A 19,445-nucleotide genomic window follows, 5' to 3' on the forward strand; every position below is an offset into this window, starting at 1 on the left:
CTCTTAAAGCAGAGGGAAGTAGACAAGAATGCAACAATTAGCACATAAAACATGATAACAATGCCCTTTTACCTGGTACAAAATRACAAAAGATATATACAAACATGAATGAGGATTCATTTCACTGAAGTTCAGYTAACTAGATTCAAATTGGGCTTTTTATAGTCAAAATTATTTAACTGAAGACAACCTTGGGGGAATCTGAGCCCTCCAGGATTTCATGCATGAATTGAGAGCTTGCATTAAATTCTGTATTCTTTGAGTTAATGAATATCTACACAGAAGCAATATGGTTAATTAGAAACACCATCCGAGGACCAGTCTGCTCTAGAAAACTGAGTTCTTACTACTTGTAATTTAGCTATAGTTAGCAATATTACCAAAGTATTTGAAAGTATTTTTCAAAATATGCTTGTTGGTACGTCTTATCGATACTGTATACTGAAAAATACATCTGCCAGCATGTACACAAAAACAAGCACCATGCCTTTCCTCTAAGATCTGAAATATCTTAATAGCTATTTCAATTAAAAATTTTAAAACTTTAAAATACTATAATGCTCCAAAAGCATAAAATTAAGTAATTTTGACCACTTACAGGTAAATGAGTAAAAACTTGAAATGTGCTTCTTAAAAAGTTAATAAGGTCCATTAAGTATCCACTGGCTCGTCCATCCGATTCAGACATTGTCCAATCATAGTCAGCAATCTGAATAAACTCATCTATTTTTTGGTTAAGTTTCGTGTATATTTCTCCTTCTGCACCATGCCTTGCATCCTGAAAAAAATAGCGCACAATTGTCACAACTGTCAAATGTTATTAGAAGGCAGAATAATTATATTTATCAATGAAGCTGAAGTCATGTTTTTTTTTCTTAGAGTCAAAAAAAATTATCTATTTTACAATTTATATCTTAACTTGCCCTGAAGCAATAAGTCTGAGCCTCTGGTTTTCAAAATACGCCTAATGCATACTATAAGAGTGTTTGTAACAAAACATACCTACAGAGCAATCTAGTGTTCACAGAGATAGATGAAATGCAAATTAATTCGTAATTAAATTGCTTTACTCTCCTTCACAGCAATCACTTTTGATTCAGCCTTGCACAAAGTTTGTTTGCCTTCTTATATACAGAAAATWAACAACAAAAAAACCCCATCATAATTATTTTATCTATTATGGCTGGAGGTCCAGCTATCATAGGATTTTTGTGTAATCAATGTCTTSAAGTTGCACATCTGAAGAATACTGACGCCTTTACATCCTCCCTTAAATATGCTGATCACACCACACCGTGATTCCGAGCACTCCCCTAAATCCTTCTCATCCCTTGTTCTCTTCTTCCACCACTGAGAGTCCATTCTGCAGGAGCAGCAGACACAAATGATCCGATCACAGTAAACGCTGTCCCTTACCTCTGAAGCAAGCCTACTATATTATCTGCCTCATTTATTTAGGACAGCTCCTCACAGAGGCAGTGGGATGTACCCAGAGATGCCTGATGAGATGTCTCGCCAGAAAGGGTGTGCTTTTGCCAGCCTGGAATTTAATGATTTTGACAAATTCTCTGTTTTAAGTTGGTGTCAAGGTAAAACTTTCTTCACTGATCTTGAGAAAGAGTTCAAGAAAGAGGTCTAATTTAAAATGGGTTGCTCAGATGCTGAAGTTTTCTAGAGAGAAGGAATCAGCTGGGTATAGTAGAACAACATAAAAGTGGAAGGAATTCCCATCCCCAGCTTCCTCTGGATAAAAGTAGTCCAAAAACACGGCAGTTCAGGCAACATGGAAGCACAAAAGGCAAAAGTAAAAATCTGATGAAACCAAGCCTAAAGGTGGCATCACATTGTGTGCGTCAAATTGAGTTTTCAGTCARGTCTCAGTTTGTGAGGACTTGAGGAAGAAACGAGCTGGTATGTTATACAGACCTGCCATGTAAAGATACCAGAGAAGGCTTTCCCAAAAATGGCATTTTTACTGCCAAACCAACTTGTAAAAGCTTCTAATAAACAGCTCTCCTAATCTGACATGTAAAAGTCTAACAACCTGTTAAAATGTCAAATAAAGGAACATGCTGACATTCACCATCTCATAGCTGGATACGTCTTTAAAAGCTTGGTTTAGGGATAAGTCTTTGTTTAACTTCATAATTAATGATAAGACTTAGGTTTCCACAATCTATAATGATGTGACCTGTAAATATACTTGCTTAGGTCTAGTATGACTGCTTGTTAAAGGAAAGAATAAAACATTAAGACATTTCTGGAGCGGTTGCACCATTTCATCAGCTAATTGTTTCTAGTAACTGGTAATGACAAGATTAGTCCCTCAGGTTTTGTTTCTGGAAGCCTGTTTTTGGCTATCTTTTATTTTGTTTGCCTTGGTTGTTGGGTTACAATAGGAGCAGTGTGCTGCCAAYACTGTAAACCAAGAGTGCTGCACTTTTCCCTGAGGAAACTGTAGAATTGATTAGAAATYGGATTTCAAACCCCAAAGTGACTTTTGAGAAGCATATTGTGACTCCCATGCACAACTCAGGAAGGGTTGAATAAATCCTTCCCATTTACTTTTGGGGTGACTCCTGCAGGCAGATAAATTACTCCACCTCTTCCTTTAACTCAGTGACTGAATTGTATCAAGAAACTCTAGAAAGCTCACCAGACTTTCCCACTGAATAGGGAAAATGAAGTCGTTTGGTTAAATAACTTCTTTCTTAAAGAAAAAGTAGGTTGAAAACRGTTATTCTATTCCCACGGGCACCAAATCTAGCACAAAACCTAGCCCTGCACAGGACCCAGGCTCCATGTCTGGCTCTTCAACAGCCATTACATGGTTTAAAGCTGAGACACTGATTTCAAAAACTTCTACCAGCTAGGCCTGCAGATACATCTGTTTATGCTTAGTAACTGCTGTTTGAAAAGAAAAAAGAAAAAAAAAATGGTATCCACATCTTCAGTCATCCAAAGCCAGAAAAATGTGACTATAATAGTGAAAGCTTCACAATTTTATATGATAAGATGAAACTGAGGGTTTTTTTTTTAAACCTTCACCCATGTGAAATAGTACTCAATATTTGAATGACATCTTAAGATGAAATCTTATTTACAATAACAAAATGTGAAAAGCAGCCCTCTAAAAAAGTAGCCATGAAATAAGCCTGAGGCTTCTATTAAAAATACAGTGTAGATGTATTTATAAGATCATCTCATGGAATGTAAATGCAGCATTGCTAACAAAAGGAAATGTTTGACCATTCAAAAAGAATGAAGGAGACATGATTTGCCACCAGGAGATGTAATTAATAACAGGAGAACATACCACACTCTAAGGGCCCTGCTGGGAAACCGCATGCAGTTTTTCATTGAAACAAAGAAAAAAGGGGGGATTAATGAGAAAAGGATTTTTTACTGAGTAGAGCATGTTGTGCTAACGTTCAGTTCTCCAGGGAGAGAGACAGAGAGAGAGAGAGAGAGAGACAGAGGAGGATAAGGAGAGAAACCACAACATTCGTATGCATTTGTCACTGCTCATTCTGTTTTTTCCAAAGCTGCTCTATAACACAGCCTGAGCACCTGGCTAGTTAGGTCTAAGATACACCTTTATGAATAAACCTTTACATAAGACATCAGATATTTACTACTTAGCCTTTGATAAAAATGATAACTCAAAGTAGGACACAAAGTAACTCCATGTATGAAACCTCAATAACCATTTTAACTAAGATTATTAGTAAGCTGGCACATAGCCTTCCACATAGTCTTAAAAAAAAGACAATGAAGTGATAAAAAGTGGATAAAGAAAAATTATGAAGATTTTCTTCATGCTATGATAGGGGACAAAAAAACAAAAAAAAATTTAAATGAAATACAATTGCTTCATCCACAAGAAAGCTAAAAAAAAACCCAATTACAGCTGACACTAATATATCTATTCTGCTTTCTAAGTTCACTCAGAAGACTTCCAGAACAGAAACTAGAGAATATACTACTGTAATATTGGAAAAAATAACTTAAAGTTTATAGGACAGTTAAACATAATGTATAGCATGATAAGTAAGTACAAAATGTAATGCAAATTTTAAACTGCGTTTATCAGATGAAATTGAAGGACAAAGAAGTTCTTACTGCTTAATGAAATCAAAGACTATAGCTGCATTCAGTGTTTAGTTTTGAATGTTGAAGAGGTGGACTGACCTTACAAGAAAGTGTTTACAGATACACATATTCAAATACACACATGCTCTACAGGCATATGACAAGCAAATTAGGTAGTTCAGATCTTAAGGCTAAGGGAGAGTTAGTGAAACTACACTGGCAGGGCAATGGTAGCCTAACTACAGCTCCTAGGCCAGAACCTTTCTATTTTGCCTTCTCCACTAAATCCTTAGCAAAACAAATGACATTAATGGGAAAATCAATCAACCAGAAAATATAAAGTATACTGCAAGGTTGTCTTATTCTACCTCACCCACCTTTTAAAATCTGTGCCAGAGGGGATATTATAATAGGACAGACTATGTCTTGTACCAAGTGAAAAAAAAATGAAGTACAGAAAACAACTACTCTCAATAGGATTAGTCTTTCTTATCCCATAAATACAAGAAATCATCTTCCTTTGTTTCAGTGTACACTGGGGAAAAAAGAAAAAAAAATTGAATACCTGAAGTTCAAGTTGCAACTGCTTTGGAATCCTATGACTTTTTATTAGCTCCTCTTCCAAAAATTTCTATATAGGAGCCCTAACTGATGGAGAAGGCAAACACTGGCTGAATTAACTGCACAAGGTGATCTACATAAGATTATTCCTCCACTGACATTCCAGAAAACTTATTACTAGTTTTAATTAGCAAACATGCACATATACATTGATGGATTTTGTTTTATATGGCACTATAGTTCATATGAAATATGAACATCTGTGCWGCACTTGTGAGATCACTTCTGGAGTACTATGTCCAGCACGGGCTCCCCAGCACATGGAAAGGCATTGACCATCTACAGGGAGTACAGGGGAACACAGCCAAAACGGTGAGAGGGCCGGAGCACACAACGTGTCACCAGGGGCTGGAAGGATTGAGACTGTTCAGCCTGAAGAAAAGAAAGCAAAAGGGGTGACCTGCTTGCCGTCCTCAACTTCCTAACGGGCAGCTGTAGACAAGACGAAGTCTGGAGGTGCATAGCAAAAGGGCAGAGGCAATGGTCACAAGCTGAAGCAGGGGAGGTTCCCATCAGAAAAAGGCTAGCCTTTTATTTTGGACACTCTTTTGCCACGTACTTAAGAGTTCTCCATTTGAATGTTATTCCCATCTCACCTGGAATTCCATATGGAGCCAAATATTACCCATTAAAATTATTATTTAAGAAATGATATTTCAATTGACAATCAGTTTCTGGAATAGAAAGGACAAATTACAACGACTGCCTTACATATTGTTTTGAAGCTAGGCTGAAAATATCAGTTCTCTTAACATTTTATGGTGGTTTTTATGAAGTTCTAGAGAAGMTAATTGTAATTTGAGGAATTCTGAATAACTGTATACATGATTAAAGTAGTTTCATTTTGATTACTGCACAATAGYTCCTCTTCCAAGAGGAATACATACTAATAGCAATTAAAAATAAGTATATAAAAACAAGAATAGATGATGAAGTTAGAGTTGGAGTATCTTAAGATGGAATAAACAAAAATTTGGTTTGACATAAACACAATTCTATTAAGCATCTCAAACATCTCAAATATGAATCAACTGATACAAATCACTCAGACTGTATCTGTGTATAATAGGATTATTGTTCACACATCCAAAGCATGACATTTTAATTTATATCATCAAATAATTACCAAGGAAAGAAATTACTTAAATGGTAAACATGTCAGGATATGAACGGATAAACACATTATGAATATAGGTTCACTTAACTTCCACATACTTTACAAAAACTGTGTTCAGGACAGAAATCATGCAGGGTAATATTTAGATGCAATTTGAAAATATGTATGACACACTGCAARACAACTGAGCAGATAAAACAAAAGCCTTTTGCTAATTTTCTACACAAATTACTTATGACAACTTGACCTTCCAGCCCATAGCAATAGGTGTGACAAAGTTTATGGGAAGATGTAATATCTCTCATTAGACCAACAGATAACTGGGGAAGAGAGACAAGGTTTCAGTCCTAGAAATCCTTCTCCAAGCTACATTTGATGCTTTGAAGTTGCTTCCAAAGGCTCCACAGCTTTGCTTTCCCCTCCCTCCCGCTTCTTTCTGCCTGGCTATGAAAAGCACTGGTATCTACCTCTTTAGGTGAGATTTTTCTCTTGTTGGTGGTCTTTTAAGTTTACTATGGCCACTGTGATGTAACACAGCCTGAGTAAGGATCAGAATTTTGTAATTTCAGTCACTTCGAGCTAGCAGACATTCAGTGTACAAGAGTTCAGCAATTTCATTTTGACATGCAGGTTTCTCCTTGACAGTGCACACCTATCTGTCTGATGACTGAAAAGGAAGCCATACATAGAAACAAGCTAGAACATTTTTTATTTTTGGGTTGTTTTATGTTGGGCTTAATGTTGTCAAACTGGTGAAATTAAAATTTTCTGTGCTGAGTATGCTTTTTTTTTTTTTTAAGCTTAAATGCCCCTGCCATTTCTGAAAAATGTTAAGATGCAGTTTTTCTAGATAAACAGATGTCATACATTAGAGTCAAGTTCTCAGTGACCAGCTGTTAAGATGGAGATGAAATATTATTGTAGTGTCCTAGACACATCTTTCATCCTTACAATACAAAACTGACTCTAATCTGATCTCAAATCAAGCCTCTAGGGGGAGGAGRGCAGAAACATGTTTGATTTGCTACTGTGAACAATTTATGGCACTTTTAAAATCAATTTACAATAAACCATATTATATCCCCGCTTACATACAAAAAACTGAGAAACAAAGAGGTTAAGTGACTCATTTCTGAGTCATTAGCCAGTGGCAAACTTGGAAAAAGACTGCAGTTCATTGCAGTGCCAGTGCAGTGCTCTCACAGCTGCTTGTGTTGCTTGGGAGAATAATTTGAAATGTTTGATTTGAACACAAAGATGAAGCTCTTTGAGACATCAATASAAACCCAGGAAGCGGGGGGAGGAGGACTAACAGGTAAATGGGGACAGGAATTAATTGAGCAAAATACTGAAGGGAACAGAGGCAGTCAGAGAAGGGGCAGGGGCAAGAGGGTTTGTAACACTAGAGCACACTCCTTTCAACAACAAACCCAGAATTACTGATTCTCAACACTCTTTTGATGTGAAGAACAACTTTTAAATCCAGTAATAGGTGGTTCACATCCAGGATAATAGCTTACTCCTGCCTTGAACCCACACATGGACAGCAGGCACAGCCCTGAGCTCCTACCCTGCTCTCGCACCACTGTTTACACAGCTCCCCATAATGAGAAAAAAAGTTTCTTGTTTCTCCTCCCCCCCCCCCTTTTTTTTTTTTTTTTTTTTTAAGTCTTGGGAATTGTTCACAAGAAAAATATGTTCAAACAGTTGTTGCAAAGTCAAATATTAGCATGCTACAAAAACTCCAGACTGAAGGTTATCTTAATTTATTAAGTTCCTATTTTTGATGCTGTATTGTAATGCATTCAACTTTTACAACATTACAACAGGAAAAAGCAATGATTRTATTTTGGATGAAGTCACCAATGTGATTGTTCTCCAAAACACTGTTTATTTTTAACTCTTGCTTTTGTGGGGATACACTTTAAAAAATACATTYAAGGACAATAACGGAAGTGGGAGTCTTTCCAAAGAGGYGAGGAGTAGCGCTGAAGTAGCACGCACTGTAACCTGAGCTCCACCTACGTTCCTGGATGCATTTTACCCATCGGCAGCCGCAGCCACAGGCAGGATACCTACCTCACCTGAACTCCAGTGCTGTATGGCATGGTGGTTCTTGCCCAACTCAATGGTTTGGAGATTAAGTTATGGCACAAGACGTTAGAGAGTACAAGTATCAAAACTGTGATAGCTAAGACTAAGACTTGTGCTTTTATTTCAGTCTCAAAGCAGAAGACTTAAAGTAAAACCTTCAGCAAGACTAGCAAAGGAACAGGCTAAACAACCAGAGAACTGTAGACTAGTAACGTTGACTTAAAATTTCAAGGAAGGTATTGGTACAACTAATGAATCCATTTATTAACTCCTAGAAGCTCATATTTTAAGCGTCATTGAACATAAGTTTGTTACATAGTAGAAATGCTGAACATCTGCTTTGTCAAAAGTAGTGAGAAACATTGACTAGAAGTTGTATTATAAGCACATAAGAAAAATCGATGAAGAGAAAAAAGAAAATACATATTGCACTCAGTTTATCTTCCTAGGAACAGCTCCTTTTTTTGTCTTATAAGACAAATATTTGCGCTTCTGTATGGCAATTACTTATAGGTTTACTTTCTGAATAGCCAATTTTGAAGATTATAATCTTCTCAATCATTCAGTCATGTACATGTAAGCAATCAACTCTATCAGTTTAGCAAATAAACCCTCCCACAGGTTCTTCCCCCTATTAYTCAGAATAGCTATTATTATTTAATGATAGCAAATATTAAAGCTTCTTTTTTTAGAGAATAACTTGTAAATAAGAATTATGTATAATTATTCATATTTGGCCCTTTATATTCCATTTTAACAAGTAAAAATGTATATATTTATATGACATGTAGATAAAATATGAACCCTAAAACAACAATTGTGTAGTTTATGTTTTGTATCACTTTTCAAATAGTGACCTGATAACGTAAAAGCAGTATTAACAAATATATCACATATATTGCTATTTTAAAACAAAAACACACACACATTTTAGATCACGCTAGCTGTTCGGCTTGAYTGTATTCAGAAATGGAAAATGCTACATGATTTGGACCGTAGTCTACTAAAAGCTTCTAGTGCAGTTAGGCTTAGCTTCTCACTTTGTAACTTAAGACTGAGCACCTGGACAAGAATGTTGATGTATCCAACATACTGACATATTTCAAATCACACTGATAATATGAAAATGTGCTCATCTGTTTAGCATTAAAATTTAATTCTCATCAGCTCAGAATTTTTAGTGTCAAAGTGAAAAAAGTGTAGATTTCCCTTCCTTTTATTTTTCAAATACTTAATTTATATTGTTCTTAATGTAAATTTTCAGATACGATAAAGGAAGACATATAGCATACCTTAAATGTAGAAAGTCCATAAAGTCTCGTAGTGTGAACAGTCACTTGGGAAATACTTGTAATGTTAGTAATAAAATCCTCAAGGTATTTACAGGCTTGTTCCAGATGTGTTGTGTTTATGATGATTTGAACAAGCTACAGGAAACAAAAAACCCTGTAAAATTTCTTTTTATATCACCCACTTCCACCTGACTCTTAAAAAAAAAAAAATTACGAAAGGGTCTGCAGAGTGAAGCATTCTGAAGTTAGGAAATTTCAAAAATAAGGTTGCCATTTTGTTTTTAAAATTATAGTAACAATCTGCTGCTATATGACATTAATCTTTTTACAAGTAGGACTTGTGTTCGTATTCATTCACAAGTTATACCACACAGATAACAGACGTAACTGAAACATCAGTACATCATTTCTTAAATCATCACTGCACACTACCTCCAACACTGTTTTAGTGAATGCTATTTTAATGCTAGGTAAAATAAGAGATTTTTCTTTTGAATATTATTCTCATGAAACATAGGGACTTCATAACTAAATATCTCAAAAATATTAATGAATTTATTTTCATATGCTTGCAAATTTGTCACCAGGTTTTAAAAGTGTAAGAAACCACAACTCAGAAAGACTGTACATCTTAACTCACTAACACAGCAAAATACAATTTACAGAGATCTTTCCTCGTCTTTTTGATTTTACCTATATAAGAGATTCTTGTAGTTTAAGATCAGCATTTAATACRATCTACCACAGCTCTAATGGCTACAGTCTAATTCCCTCTCAGCAGTATCTCAGTCATCTTTCAGTAGGTAGCTACCGCTTCCTAACAGGGCCCTAACTGCGGGGAACACCCACCGCAATTCACCCTCTCACTTCCTCTTGCTCTGGCCAGGAAACACGAGACAAGCGTCCTGACAGAGAAACAAYGCGCACCAGCTTACCAAAATATTTTAACGTAATTAATATAGAAAGAAGAAGYTGCTTGTGTTAGAGTGAACTTCAGACTTTAGATGTCTTAATCTGGCAGCTTCATGTGAGAGATTCTCTCCCCCCCCCCCCTCGCCTTTTTAAGGGGGACTTTATTAATAAACTCAGTAACRTCCTGCTGTTTGCTAGACAGGAGCAGAACGCACTGAACCATGTACCACCTGCAATCTAAGAAACAGGAGGCTTTGGCTAATTCTCTACATGTCCTTGTTTGTCACGGAAGACACAAACCCCTATCAATGTCACCTTTCCTTCACTGTACATCCCGACATAAATATAGCTCCAACACTGTAGTGCTACCATTTGTGTAACAGACTACTTTCAAATACTACCGCCTTTTTCTACTTCTTTCATTTCTTCAAATTTYCAGTTTTCAAACAAACATTACCTTTTTCTTACATGAATCTTAGCACTGTATTATATACACATTTATAAAAATATGTTTAGTATAGTCTTAAAAAAAAAGAGTTTTGAGTATGCATTTTAAAACTTACCTCCGTTAAACCTATATGAGGTTTTTTAATTAGATTCTGTAAACAACTACTTAGAGTTCTGGTTAGCAGCAAATTTGTGGATTTTCTGAGCATATCATCTATTTCTGTTGAGCTGAAAAACAATTGCATATTTTTATAACTATGCTGTATATGATAATATTTTGGCATAATATTTTTATGAATAGTAAACTTTTCATGTTCAGAATTCCCTACATGAATTTAATTTCTGATAGCAGCAAGATGTCTGTGATCTATCACACGAACATCTCTTTCACTTACCAAATTATCCACTAACTGAATTTCAACACTGAAGCAAAATCTGTTATTTTTAGATTTGGACATGTTTATTAACACAGCAGTTAGGAAAGATTTACTTGTGCTTTTAATGAGTTACTATGGAGGTCAACATGCACTCATTAGTACGTGCAAATTATAAACAGTATCAATTAAGAATGTGTGAAAGAGTCATTTACATCTTTAATAGTGCAGAAGCGGGTGACCAACAATCAATACCTCCCACATTTCAGATCTACAAATGTTATTTTATGTAATTAAAATCAAGCCTTTGAGAGGAAAGGGGAAAGGAATCATGATGTTTTCCATCAAAAAAAGTGGCAGAGAAGAGGCAACTAGTATGCTGCCASTACATTTTCTGGTAGGAGAAATCATCACTAAGGAAACCTCAAAGCACAGAGAAGGGAAAGCCGGGCTGAACCACTCAGGGATGCAACACAATTACTTCTGAAATAATCACTATCAAGTTACATTTTTTCAAATTATACATGCTTTGTTAAATRAAAAGCTCTCTAGATTATTCAAACCAGTTAATACTGTTTAAAAGCCTCACCAGTGCTTTAGATTGTTCACTAYGCCAAGCTCTCTTCATCCATATCCATTCATGTATATGTACACAAACGTATGTACATATACACACACACACGAAATGTGTTATAGTACTAAAAATCACACATTTAACATAAATTATTCAAGGAAACTATGAAACAATCATATCTAGCAAGTGCCCAGGAAGATATATTTTCAATTTATTGTATATTTTTAGGGCACATGAAATTACAGATTACTTCATATTCCTGGCATTTAAAACTTACCTTCGGTGAAGTGACTCTGAAAACTTAAGGCTTGCATAAATAAATTCCTTAACCTGGATATAAATCTGAGGCACTGATTGAGACATTGGAAGTTTCTTCGGAAAGCATTGCTATGAAAACAAAGGATAATACCACGTTACATTTTAAACTTTGATTCTGAGGATTTGTATCAAATACAACAATTCCTATTCTGTTTAAAYTTTTCTGTTTTTCATCAAATATTGGCAACAACATGGTGAGTCGGCTTCTTATAAGAAAAAAATGTTATTTTTCACTTATATTAAAATTCAAAGACTCCAGGTAATTTAAGATCCTCTTGTGGAAAGCAGTTTACAAAGGCAAATTAAAAAACAAGCCTCAAAATACTTTCAATCTGCACAGAACAATAAAAATAAGTGGGCTATGAGGTTCAAAAAATGTTTGCAGTTTTCTAAAGAAACCAAAGTTGAATAAGGCTGAGATTTTCAAAGCATCTTGAGAACTTTTAGACATGTATATCTGCTGTCATATATTTACTTCCTATTGACAGCTCATAGAACTAAAACATTATTTACATTTTTACATGAATTTGGATGAACACGTTTTGTAAACACTAGTAGTCTGTAAGAATGRAATCATGCCTCTTATTTCATTTTCAAATTTGACATTGTATTTAGAGAGCACAAAGAAGATAATGTAATTCAATTAAATCTACAGACATCAGACAAACAGTTCTGCACTGAACACATATTTGAAGTCCATCAAACAAATACTTTTCTGTTGAGTGAACGACTAAAACATGAGAAAARTAATTAACAGGTATCATCCCAGGAGAATTTTATTTTATTTCTTCAAATAAAAGTACAATCAACAGCAGATCAACATTGTTGTACTAAAAAGCAAAAAACAGATTATYCTGACATTCTTCTAACCATAACTCTTCATTTAAGATTTGGCAGCATGACAGGTACATGGTCCAAGTGCCAGGCATTTGTACTCCGCTGTGCTATTCAGTGATAGAAAATATCTTAACAATAAGRCTTATTTCAAACATGTTGTTGACTGTCAGATTTAAGCAATGAATTTTCATAGATTAAGCAAGTACTATCACCTACAATTATAAGGATCCTCACAAAGTCCCGTCAGCAGGGTTTGAGTTTCAAACTTCAGATGTTCAACAATTTAAGAGAAGCACTTGTTTGTTTATCCCCTATAGTGGCTGGCAAATACAGAGGAACACTACATTCTTTCCACCAAGAGACTAATTTAGAATAGGCAATAAAAAAAAAAAAAAAAAAAGAAAAAAAAACACACAGAAGCCAACTGATTAATTTCTGAATGTACAACAGAAGTGCAGAAGTTAGATAATAAAAATCAAACCATGATAGCTTGTCACGTTTAATCTGAACAGTAGAACGCAGGAAAAGAAAAGTTACTTTGTACAGTTAGGTTTTATTTGCTATATTAAACATTTAGCAGGCTCCATTCACAATTCTGCAAGAAGTGTCTCAGGCAGCTCCTATGAGAAACTTACCTGTAAAACTGTGAGGCAGATTCATTCTAACTTAAGAGTTAAAAATTAAACTAAATGGAAGCACACATTTTTCAAGAGTACAATTCATTTTAATCTGCAATAGACATCACAAATGCATCAAATGAATTAGCCCTCTTGGTTTTTTCTTTATTCTTTTCTATCAACTACAGAAGATCCTTCAGTGACTAGTTGTGATTTAGCACATATATTTTTTTTTTAAACATCAAAACATAGATAAGTTAACCCACCCAAGAGGAGCTAATAACCTCCCAGTGCCTCATAGGCCTGAGGCAACAACAGAGAGGTGACATGGATGAGATTATAAATAGCARTCAATAGAAGTGATGCTGGGGCATTTATCAAGTTTTTCTTCCATATGAATTCCCTGCTGTCTAATAAAGTATTAGGTAAAACTTCAGTCTTTTGTTCAACATAGGTGCTCAAAGATTCTCTTCTATCTCAATGCCTATATGGCAAAACTTTTAGGAACCTGATTATGTTTGAGACCTCTGTCCCTCCACTAAATTTGGTTGAACTAAACTGGTTCAAAGATTGCTATGACAAAAAAAAAAAAAAAAAAAAAAAAGGCAAAAACACAACAACGTCTCATTTCTAATGATGCCCTAATACAATACATCCTGCTTAACATACAGGGTTAAAAGTCTTTTATAAATACATATAAAAATAATTATCCCTGCTTTACAGATGAATTAACGGGGCAGAGAGATGTGAAGTGACTTACCCAGTGCCACACAGCTGGTCAGTGACAGAGTTGGGAACAGAATCCAACCTGATTCCCAGCTTTAATCTCAAGCTCACTAGACCAAAAACTAAGTATCAGTYTGAGGTTCTGCCCATAAGATATCTACAAATCAAGTGCTGTTCACTATGAAATAACAATCCCTTTGTCATAAAACCAAATGAAAATTGATAGGTATATAAAATATGTTTTCCTTCCAGTGAAAGACAAGCCAAATGTTTGTTAATCATATATATTTATATATATGCACACAATACTCACACGCATGCAGATACATCAAAGGGAAAGTGAGAGGCTAGCAGACGAAATTATTCAATACTATTTAAAAATCTGCAATTTATCAGCAAAATCATCATGCTAAATAGTAWCAAGTGTATTGTATACCTCTGATATTGTAGGGGGTTGTCTTACATTGGCATTATTTTATAATAATGTATTACAACAGCTAAGTAAATTGATGGAGCAAAGTATGATAAAATAACTTTAAGAGATAAACAAGATATGATAGAAAGTAAAATACTATTAATCCATCAACACAGAAACGTTATTTTTAAAGCACTGTCAAAGATAATCATATATGATTATCATAGATGATCTGTAAACTCAGTAAGTGCTTTGGAGTCCTATTCAATAATTATCATAAAACCCACCTTTAATTTTTTATCATCTTCACTGTAAAACTATTAATGATCTGGAGCTGTTACAGTTGCCCGGTTTCCCTGCTGAGTTGCAGAATTAGAGTATCTTTTTACTTTTGCAGGTATCTAACGGTGGATGTTGTAGAAACCAGTTTTCCAATAAATCAGTTATTCACCCTACCCTGTGGTTCTTACTTTTAGCTCCTCTCCACAGACTCCATCATGGGCCTGTTATTTCTTGGCAAGTACCACCGAAACCATATTTGAATAGCAGAACATATTGACTACCTTTCTGTGAAAGCAGCTCCTAGTGAGAGAATGGCTGAGGCTATACAAGAACATCCTGGTGGAATGCTAGTACTGCAGAATTATTTACAGTCTCTTTGTGTTTATCTCACCCAGATATCTAAGCACAAAAAATTATTTTACAAAGAAAAATACAAAAGTTAATAAACAGGGATCAGAGAAAAATACTACTACATATATATATATACACACATACATTAATACAACAACATAACACACTGAGTTACTAAATCAATATGATGAAATAAAGTTATCTAATTAAAAAAGGCTGATTTGGTTAATTAATACAGTCTTTAATTACAAAGTGCATTATTAATTTGCTTATAAAACAATGGGTCACATTAATCACTCAAACTTCAGAGCAAATGACTAGAGCTTGAATTTACATATTTATCAATGACTATAATTACCCATAAAGATGATTCAGCCTCTTAATCTACCTGGCTTTTCAAGCCTTAATTACTTTTAATTATTAAAAAATCATTACTGTCTTTAATTGAATTTTGGCACGCTCTAATGATATAAAACTTCTTACCTTATCAAGTTCTGGATCTTGAAAAGGAAATTTGCTTATAACTATTTTGTATTCCTCTTCATTTGCTACAGGAATAGGGCTGTAGTTGTCTGCTTCAAAAATATCCCTGATCAAATAGTGAAGTAGGAAAAAAATTAGGAYACATATTAACATAAAATATATGTAAGTTAATATAACACTTATTTACATTTTTTTTTACCACATTTGGGAATGCAGTTTCAAAAAGTGATGAACAGTAACAACTATAATTTCAGAAAYCTAGACTAGATGAATTTGAAAGTAAACTTTTATATGCTAACTTTTTATACTGAGTCTAACTGGAGATTGAAAATAGATCAGAACTGAAAACATTTTAGCATGTATGACCCAAAGCATAATACAGCAAAGGAACTTCAGATCAAGTAGTCCACTCCAGGGTTAACCATAATGAGGTACTTGTAAATTATGGTGCCTACAGCAAAGCAGAAATGCAGACTGTCATTATGGAGATTATTCAGGTACCTCAAGTAGGTATACGGTCATAGCCCAATTTAAGTACCTTCTAGACATCTCTACTAGTCCACTGATTGTATCAGGGGCCTGGAAAGTTTGAAATCCTTAGATAGTAAACTTAAAGGATCAATTTATTTTAAGCGTTCTGCAATACTTTTTTTTTTTTTTAAACAGTAAACAGAGCCTGTGCTTTTAGAGATCACACCCTATCTGCAAAGGGGCTTTGGAGTACAGTTCCAGGCTGCCCTACTCCTTGGTTTACAGTTTGCCCAGTTAAATGCTTCCAAGGCAGAGATGGAAGCCAACCTACACTAAAAGCTCCCTCTTTCTAGCAAGATAACAAGATGACTTTTATATACTGGCAATATCAGTAGTTTGTTGGGGAAACAGACATATCACCTAAATTTACGTATTAAGACAACCCAAATTAGGAACCTAATGCCCTACTGTGATAGCCTAGGGTGATTAGGTTTCCAATGGAGAAAGACAGACACCTCTCTTCCAGGTCTTTCTCMAAAAATGCTCCTTTGCAGGACCTCCTTCTCCCCATTAACTACAGAAGCAGTCTTAGACAGCTCTTCTCCTGGATATTACTTTGGTGCGATTAATACCTTTGTCCTACTCAACCTGGTATTCACATACAATACCGAGTTAACCGATTCTTCCAAAATTATTACTGTATCAAAAAAGTGAGGTAGAATAAAAACAATAGATGTAATGAAAAGGGCATTTGAAACACTAACCTGAACAATCCTGACCACTTTTTAAGCAATGTTTCATTGTACTGGTCTCTTATCTCAAATARAAGATCAAATAATCGATTGACAGGAAAACCATAACCCTAAGGTATAACAACAGAAAGGATGGGTAATTCAAATACTAATACACTCATTTCTATCACATTCAGGATATTGAGAAGAGATTTATCCAGTCTTGTCACTTTTATAAAATAAACTAGTACTTTAAACGTACCACTACTTTTAAAAGATTATTCATTAAATTTTTATTAAATACTTCATGCTGTGTTTCTGGTTTTCAAGTAGAAATTAGGACAAATTTCTAACTTYTTAACTTTCAATTTATGTATAAATTAATCTGCTCTATCCGTGTATCTGTTAAACATTGTAAGAATAACTTGCCAATAATGTTAATTTGATCTTGCAGCTAGAACGCTGACAACAAATGGAAAGTTATTCTTCCTAGAAATCAGAAGTAAAGCATTTAGGAAAGAAAAAAGCATACAAATTACAGAGCTAACACTAATTTTGCATAGATATGGATGCTAACTGGATTGCAGGGATTWGTAATATTGAAAAGCAGGAAGCAGAATGAGAAATACAGATATTTCTATTATTTAAAATATTACTGTGTAATTCTGTTCTTGATTCATACATATTACTTCAGGAAAATTAAAACCTATCTAAAAGAAAAAAGTGACTGTACGTATTTTAATTGAGTTACTAATTTACTAATTTAATACTAACCTGCAAAGTATCAGCAAACACTACAATGAGATTCTTCAGTTCCAAAACAAGGTCAGGATCATTGCAATATGACTGAAAGTGAGATATTCTGGTTTCGTTAAAATATTTTAAAATCTTGGACATATTTTTTCAAATAACATTGTCATAGARGGGTAAACTTTCCAGCCTTATGCCTTTACTCAACTGCCTTCATAAAAGCAGCTTAGACTCAATTGTCTTCACTTACTCTGGTTAAAAATAAGTATTTGTTCAATTTTTTAAGAATTATTCATGCTATAAAAGGTCTGAAAACATAAATGAAAATATACCATACAATAACCAAAAATGTGTTTTACTTAGATTTAAAAGCAGCAAATTACACTTACTGTAAGCATACATAAAAAATACTTTGTTATATCAGTATCAGAAAGGAATTTCCACAGGATGTTCTTTAGAACACTAAGGTTAGATCTAACTAGCCAGCTCGGATAGTTTCCCACATGTAAGGGAAAACTCTGTAAGAATCCTTGCTAAACATGTATAACACTCAAATTACAAATTCAGGTGTGAAAAGTCACATCTAAGTTTAGTCCACTAAACAACTGATACTTAATTTTCTGAGGTGTGGAGTCATGCAGCTAATGTTTTTATATCTGCTTCATGATTCTGAATACTGGATAATGTCTGTTCTACCTTTCTTTAATTTTTGCTCTCTGCACAAATAAAGTAAGGGTTTGGTTTACAAAACCTCAAAAGGCAATATATGCCTATTTAAAACTAGTCTGTACTAGAGTCACATTTAGGAGAGATTAATGTGATAGAATTAGTTCTAATGACAGTCATGGATTTTGAGAAGAAACAGTGATCAATTATATCACAAGACATCAAAGAGCTGTTTAAATTACAGATCGCAACTTTAACAGCTTAAATTATCACATTTTTATATAGATGTATAAGTCAATATTAATATACAGCCAACTAATGTGCAAARTGTTTGGCTTAAAAAATGCTGAGTATCTCTCAACTTAGTCCAACCTGCTGAAATGAATCAAGGACTACGAGAACAAARTCTCATGCACCATTGACCTATATATTTCCTTCAGTTTAAACAGCAATGGTAATCTTATTTTCCTCTATTTTTCCTAAGTATTGTGAAATGCAAAGTAGTCCTCAAATTAAAAATCAACTGTAATAAAAATAACATGAAGAAATTGCTATTAGTAAACGTTAAAAGGAACAAGATAAAACTCTTCCATGTTTCCATCATATTAAAAGTTATGCAAACCAGACCTTACTGGTAAACTCTTAAGTAATTTATAACAGTCTCTGTGAACAATAGTATTTGATTGTTTATCATGGAGAAATCAGAAACACCACACYGATATTCAGCATCAGTTAAACAAAGATTAGAAGTACAACTTTAGCTGAGCATTCTAGTATATTCAAAGCATGTATCCTAATGCAGAATTACATTCTAGGATCTGTGGAGATTTTTGTAGTGCCTTTACTTCAACATCAAGATGTTACATTGAAGAGGTAGCTCCAAGGGTTTTGCTGGTGGAGTTTATTTTGGAAACAGAGCATTTGGAATGATAATTAGGAACTATTTCCTGGTGGTGCTTTCAGTGCTGAACTATTCTGTCTGATCTAATGAAGAGGTCAGTTGAGACTAATGAGGAAGGATTGCAATAATAACAGCAGATTAACTCTGCATATTCTAAACTGCTGGACTAAGAGAACATTTGGAAGAGCCAGTGAGTTGTAAATCAGCAGAGGATTATGCAAATAGCCCATGGCTGTGGATCACAGCCTGATACTGTTGGGAAAAACAAAAGCTTGGCAACCTCCCTCCCAAATCTGAGCAATTTTTAATTCTCTTGGGGAGGGGAAAAAAAAAAAGGAAGGTATAATTTTTCAGTTTGTTATTATTATAGTTTC

At 34.5% G+C, this 19,445-nt stretch overlaps 1 protein-coding gene across 3 annotated transcripts in view; it reads right to left on the reverse strand.

Annotated features, from left to right (window-relative positions):
• EXOC6 (exocyst complex component 6) overlaps positions 1–19,445 on the reverse strand; it is a 103,455-nt gene that overhangs the window by 46,624 nt on the left and 37,386 nt on the right. For all 3 annotated transcript variants that reach the window (XM_085325716.1, XM_085325715.1, XM_085325717.1), the window contains exons 12-18: positions 17,529–17,600; positions 16,788–16,885; positions 15,553–15,658; positions 11,801–11,910; positions 10,692–10,803; positions 9,217–9,351; positions 599–778 (exon numbers count right to left, since the gene is read on the reverse strand). In XM_085325716.1, the coding sequence (XP_085181842.1) occupies positions 599–778; positions 9,217–9,351; positions 10,692–10,803; positions 11,801–11,910; positions 15,553–15,658; positions 16,788–16,885; positions 17,529–17,600 (813 nt within the window). The remainder of the gene's footprint in view (positions 1–598; positions 779–9,216; positions 9,352–10,691; positions 10,804–11,800; positions 11,911–15,552; positions 15,659–16,787; positions 16,886–17,528; positions 17,601–19,445) is intronic.

This window comes from Rhea americana, unplaced genomic scaffold (assembly GCF_003343005.1).
Source record: "Rhea americana isolate MKP2758 unplaced genomic scaffold, rheAme1 scaffold_122, whole genome shotgun sequence".
Classification (NCBI taxonomy): Eukaryota; Metazoa; Chordata; class Aves; order Rheiformes; family Rheidae; genus Rhea; species Rhea americana.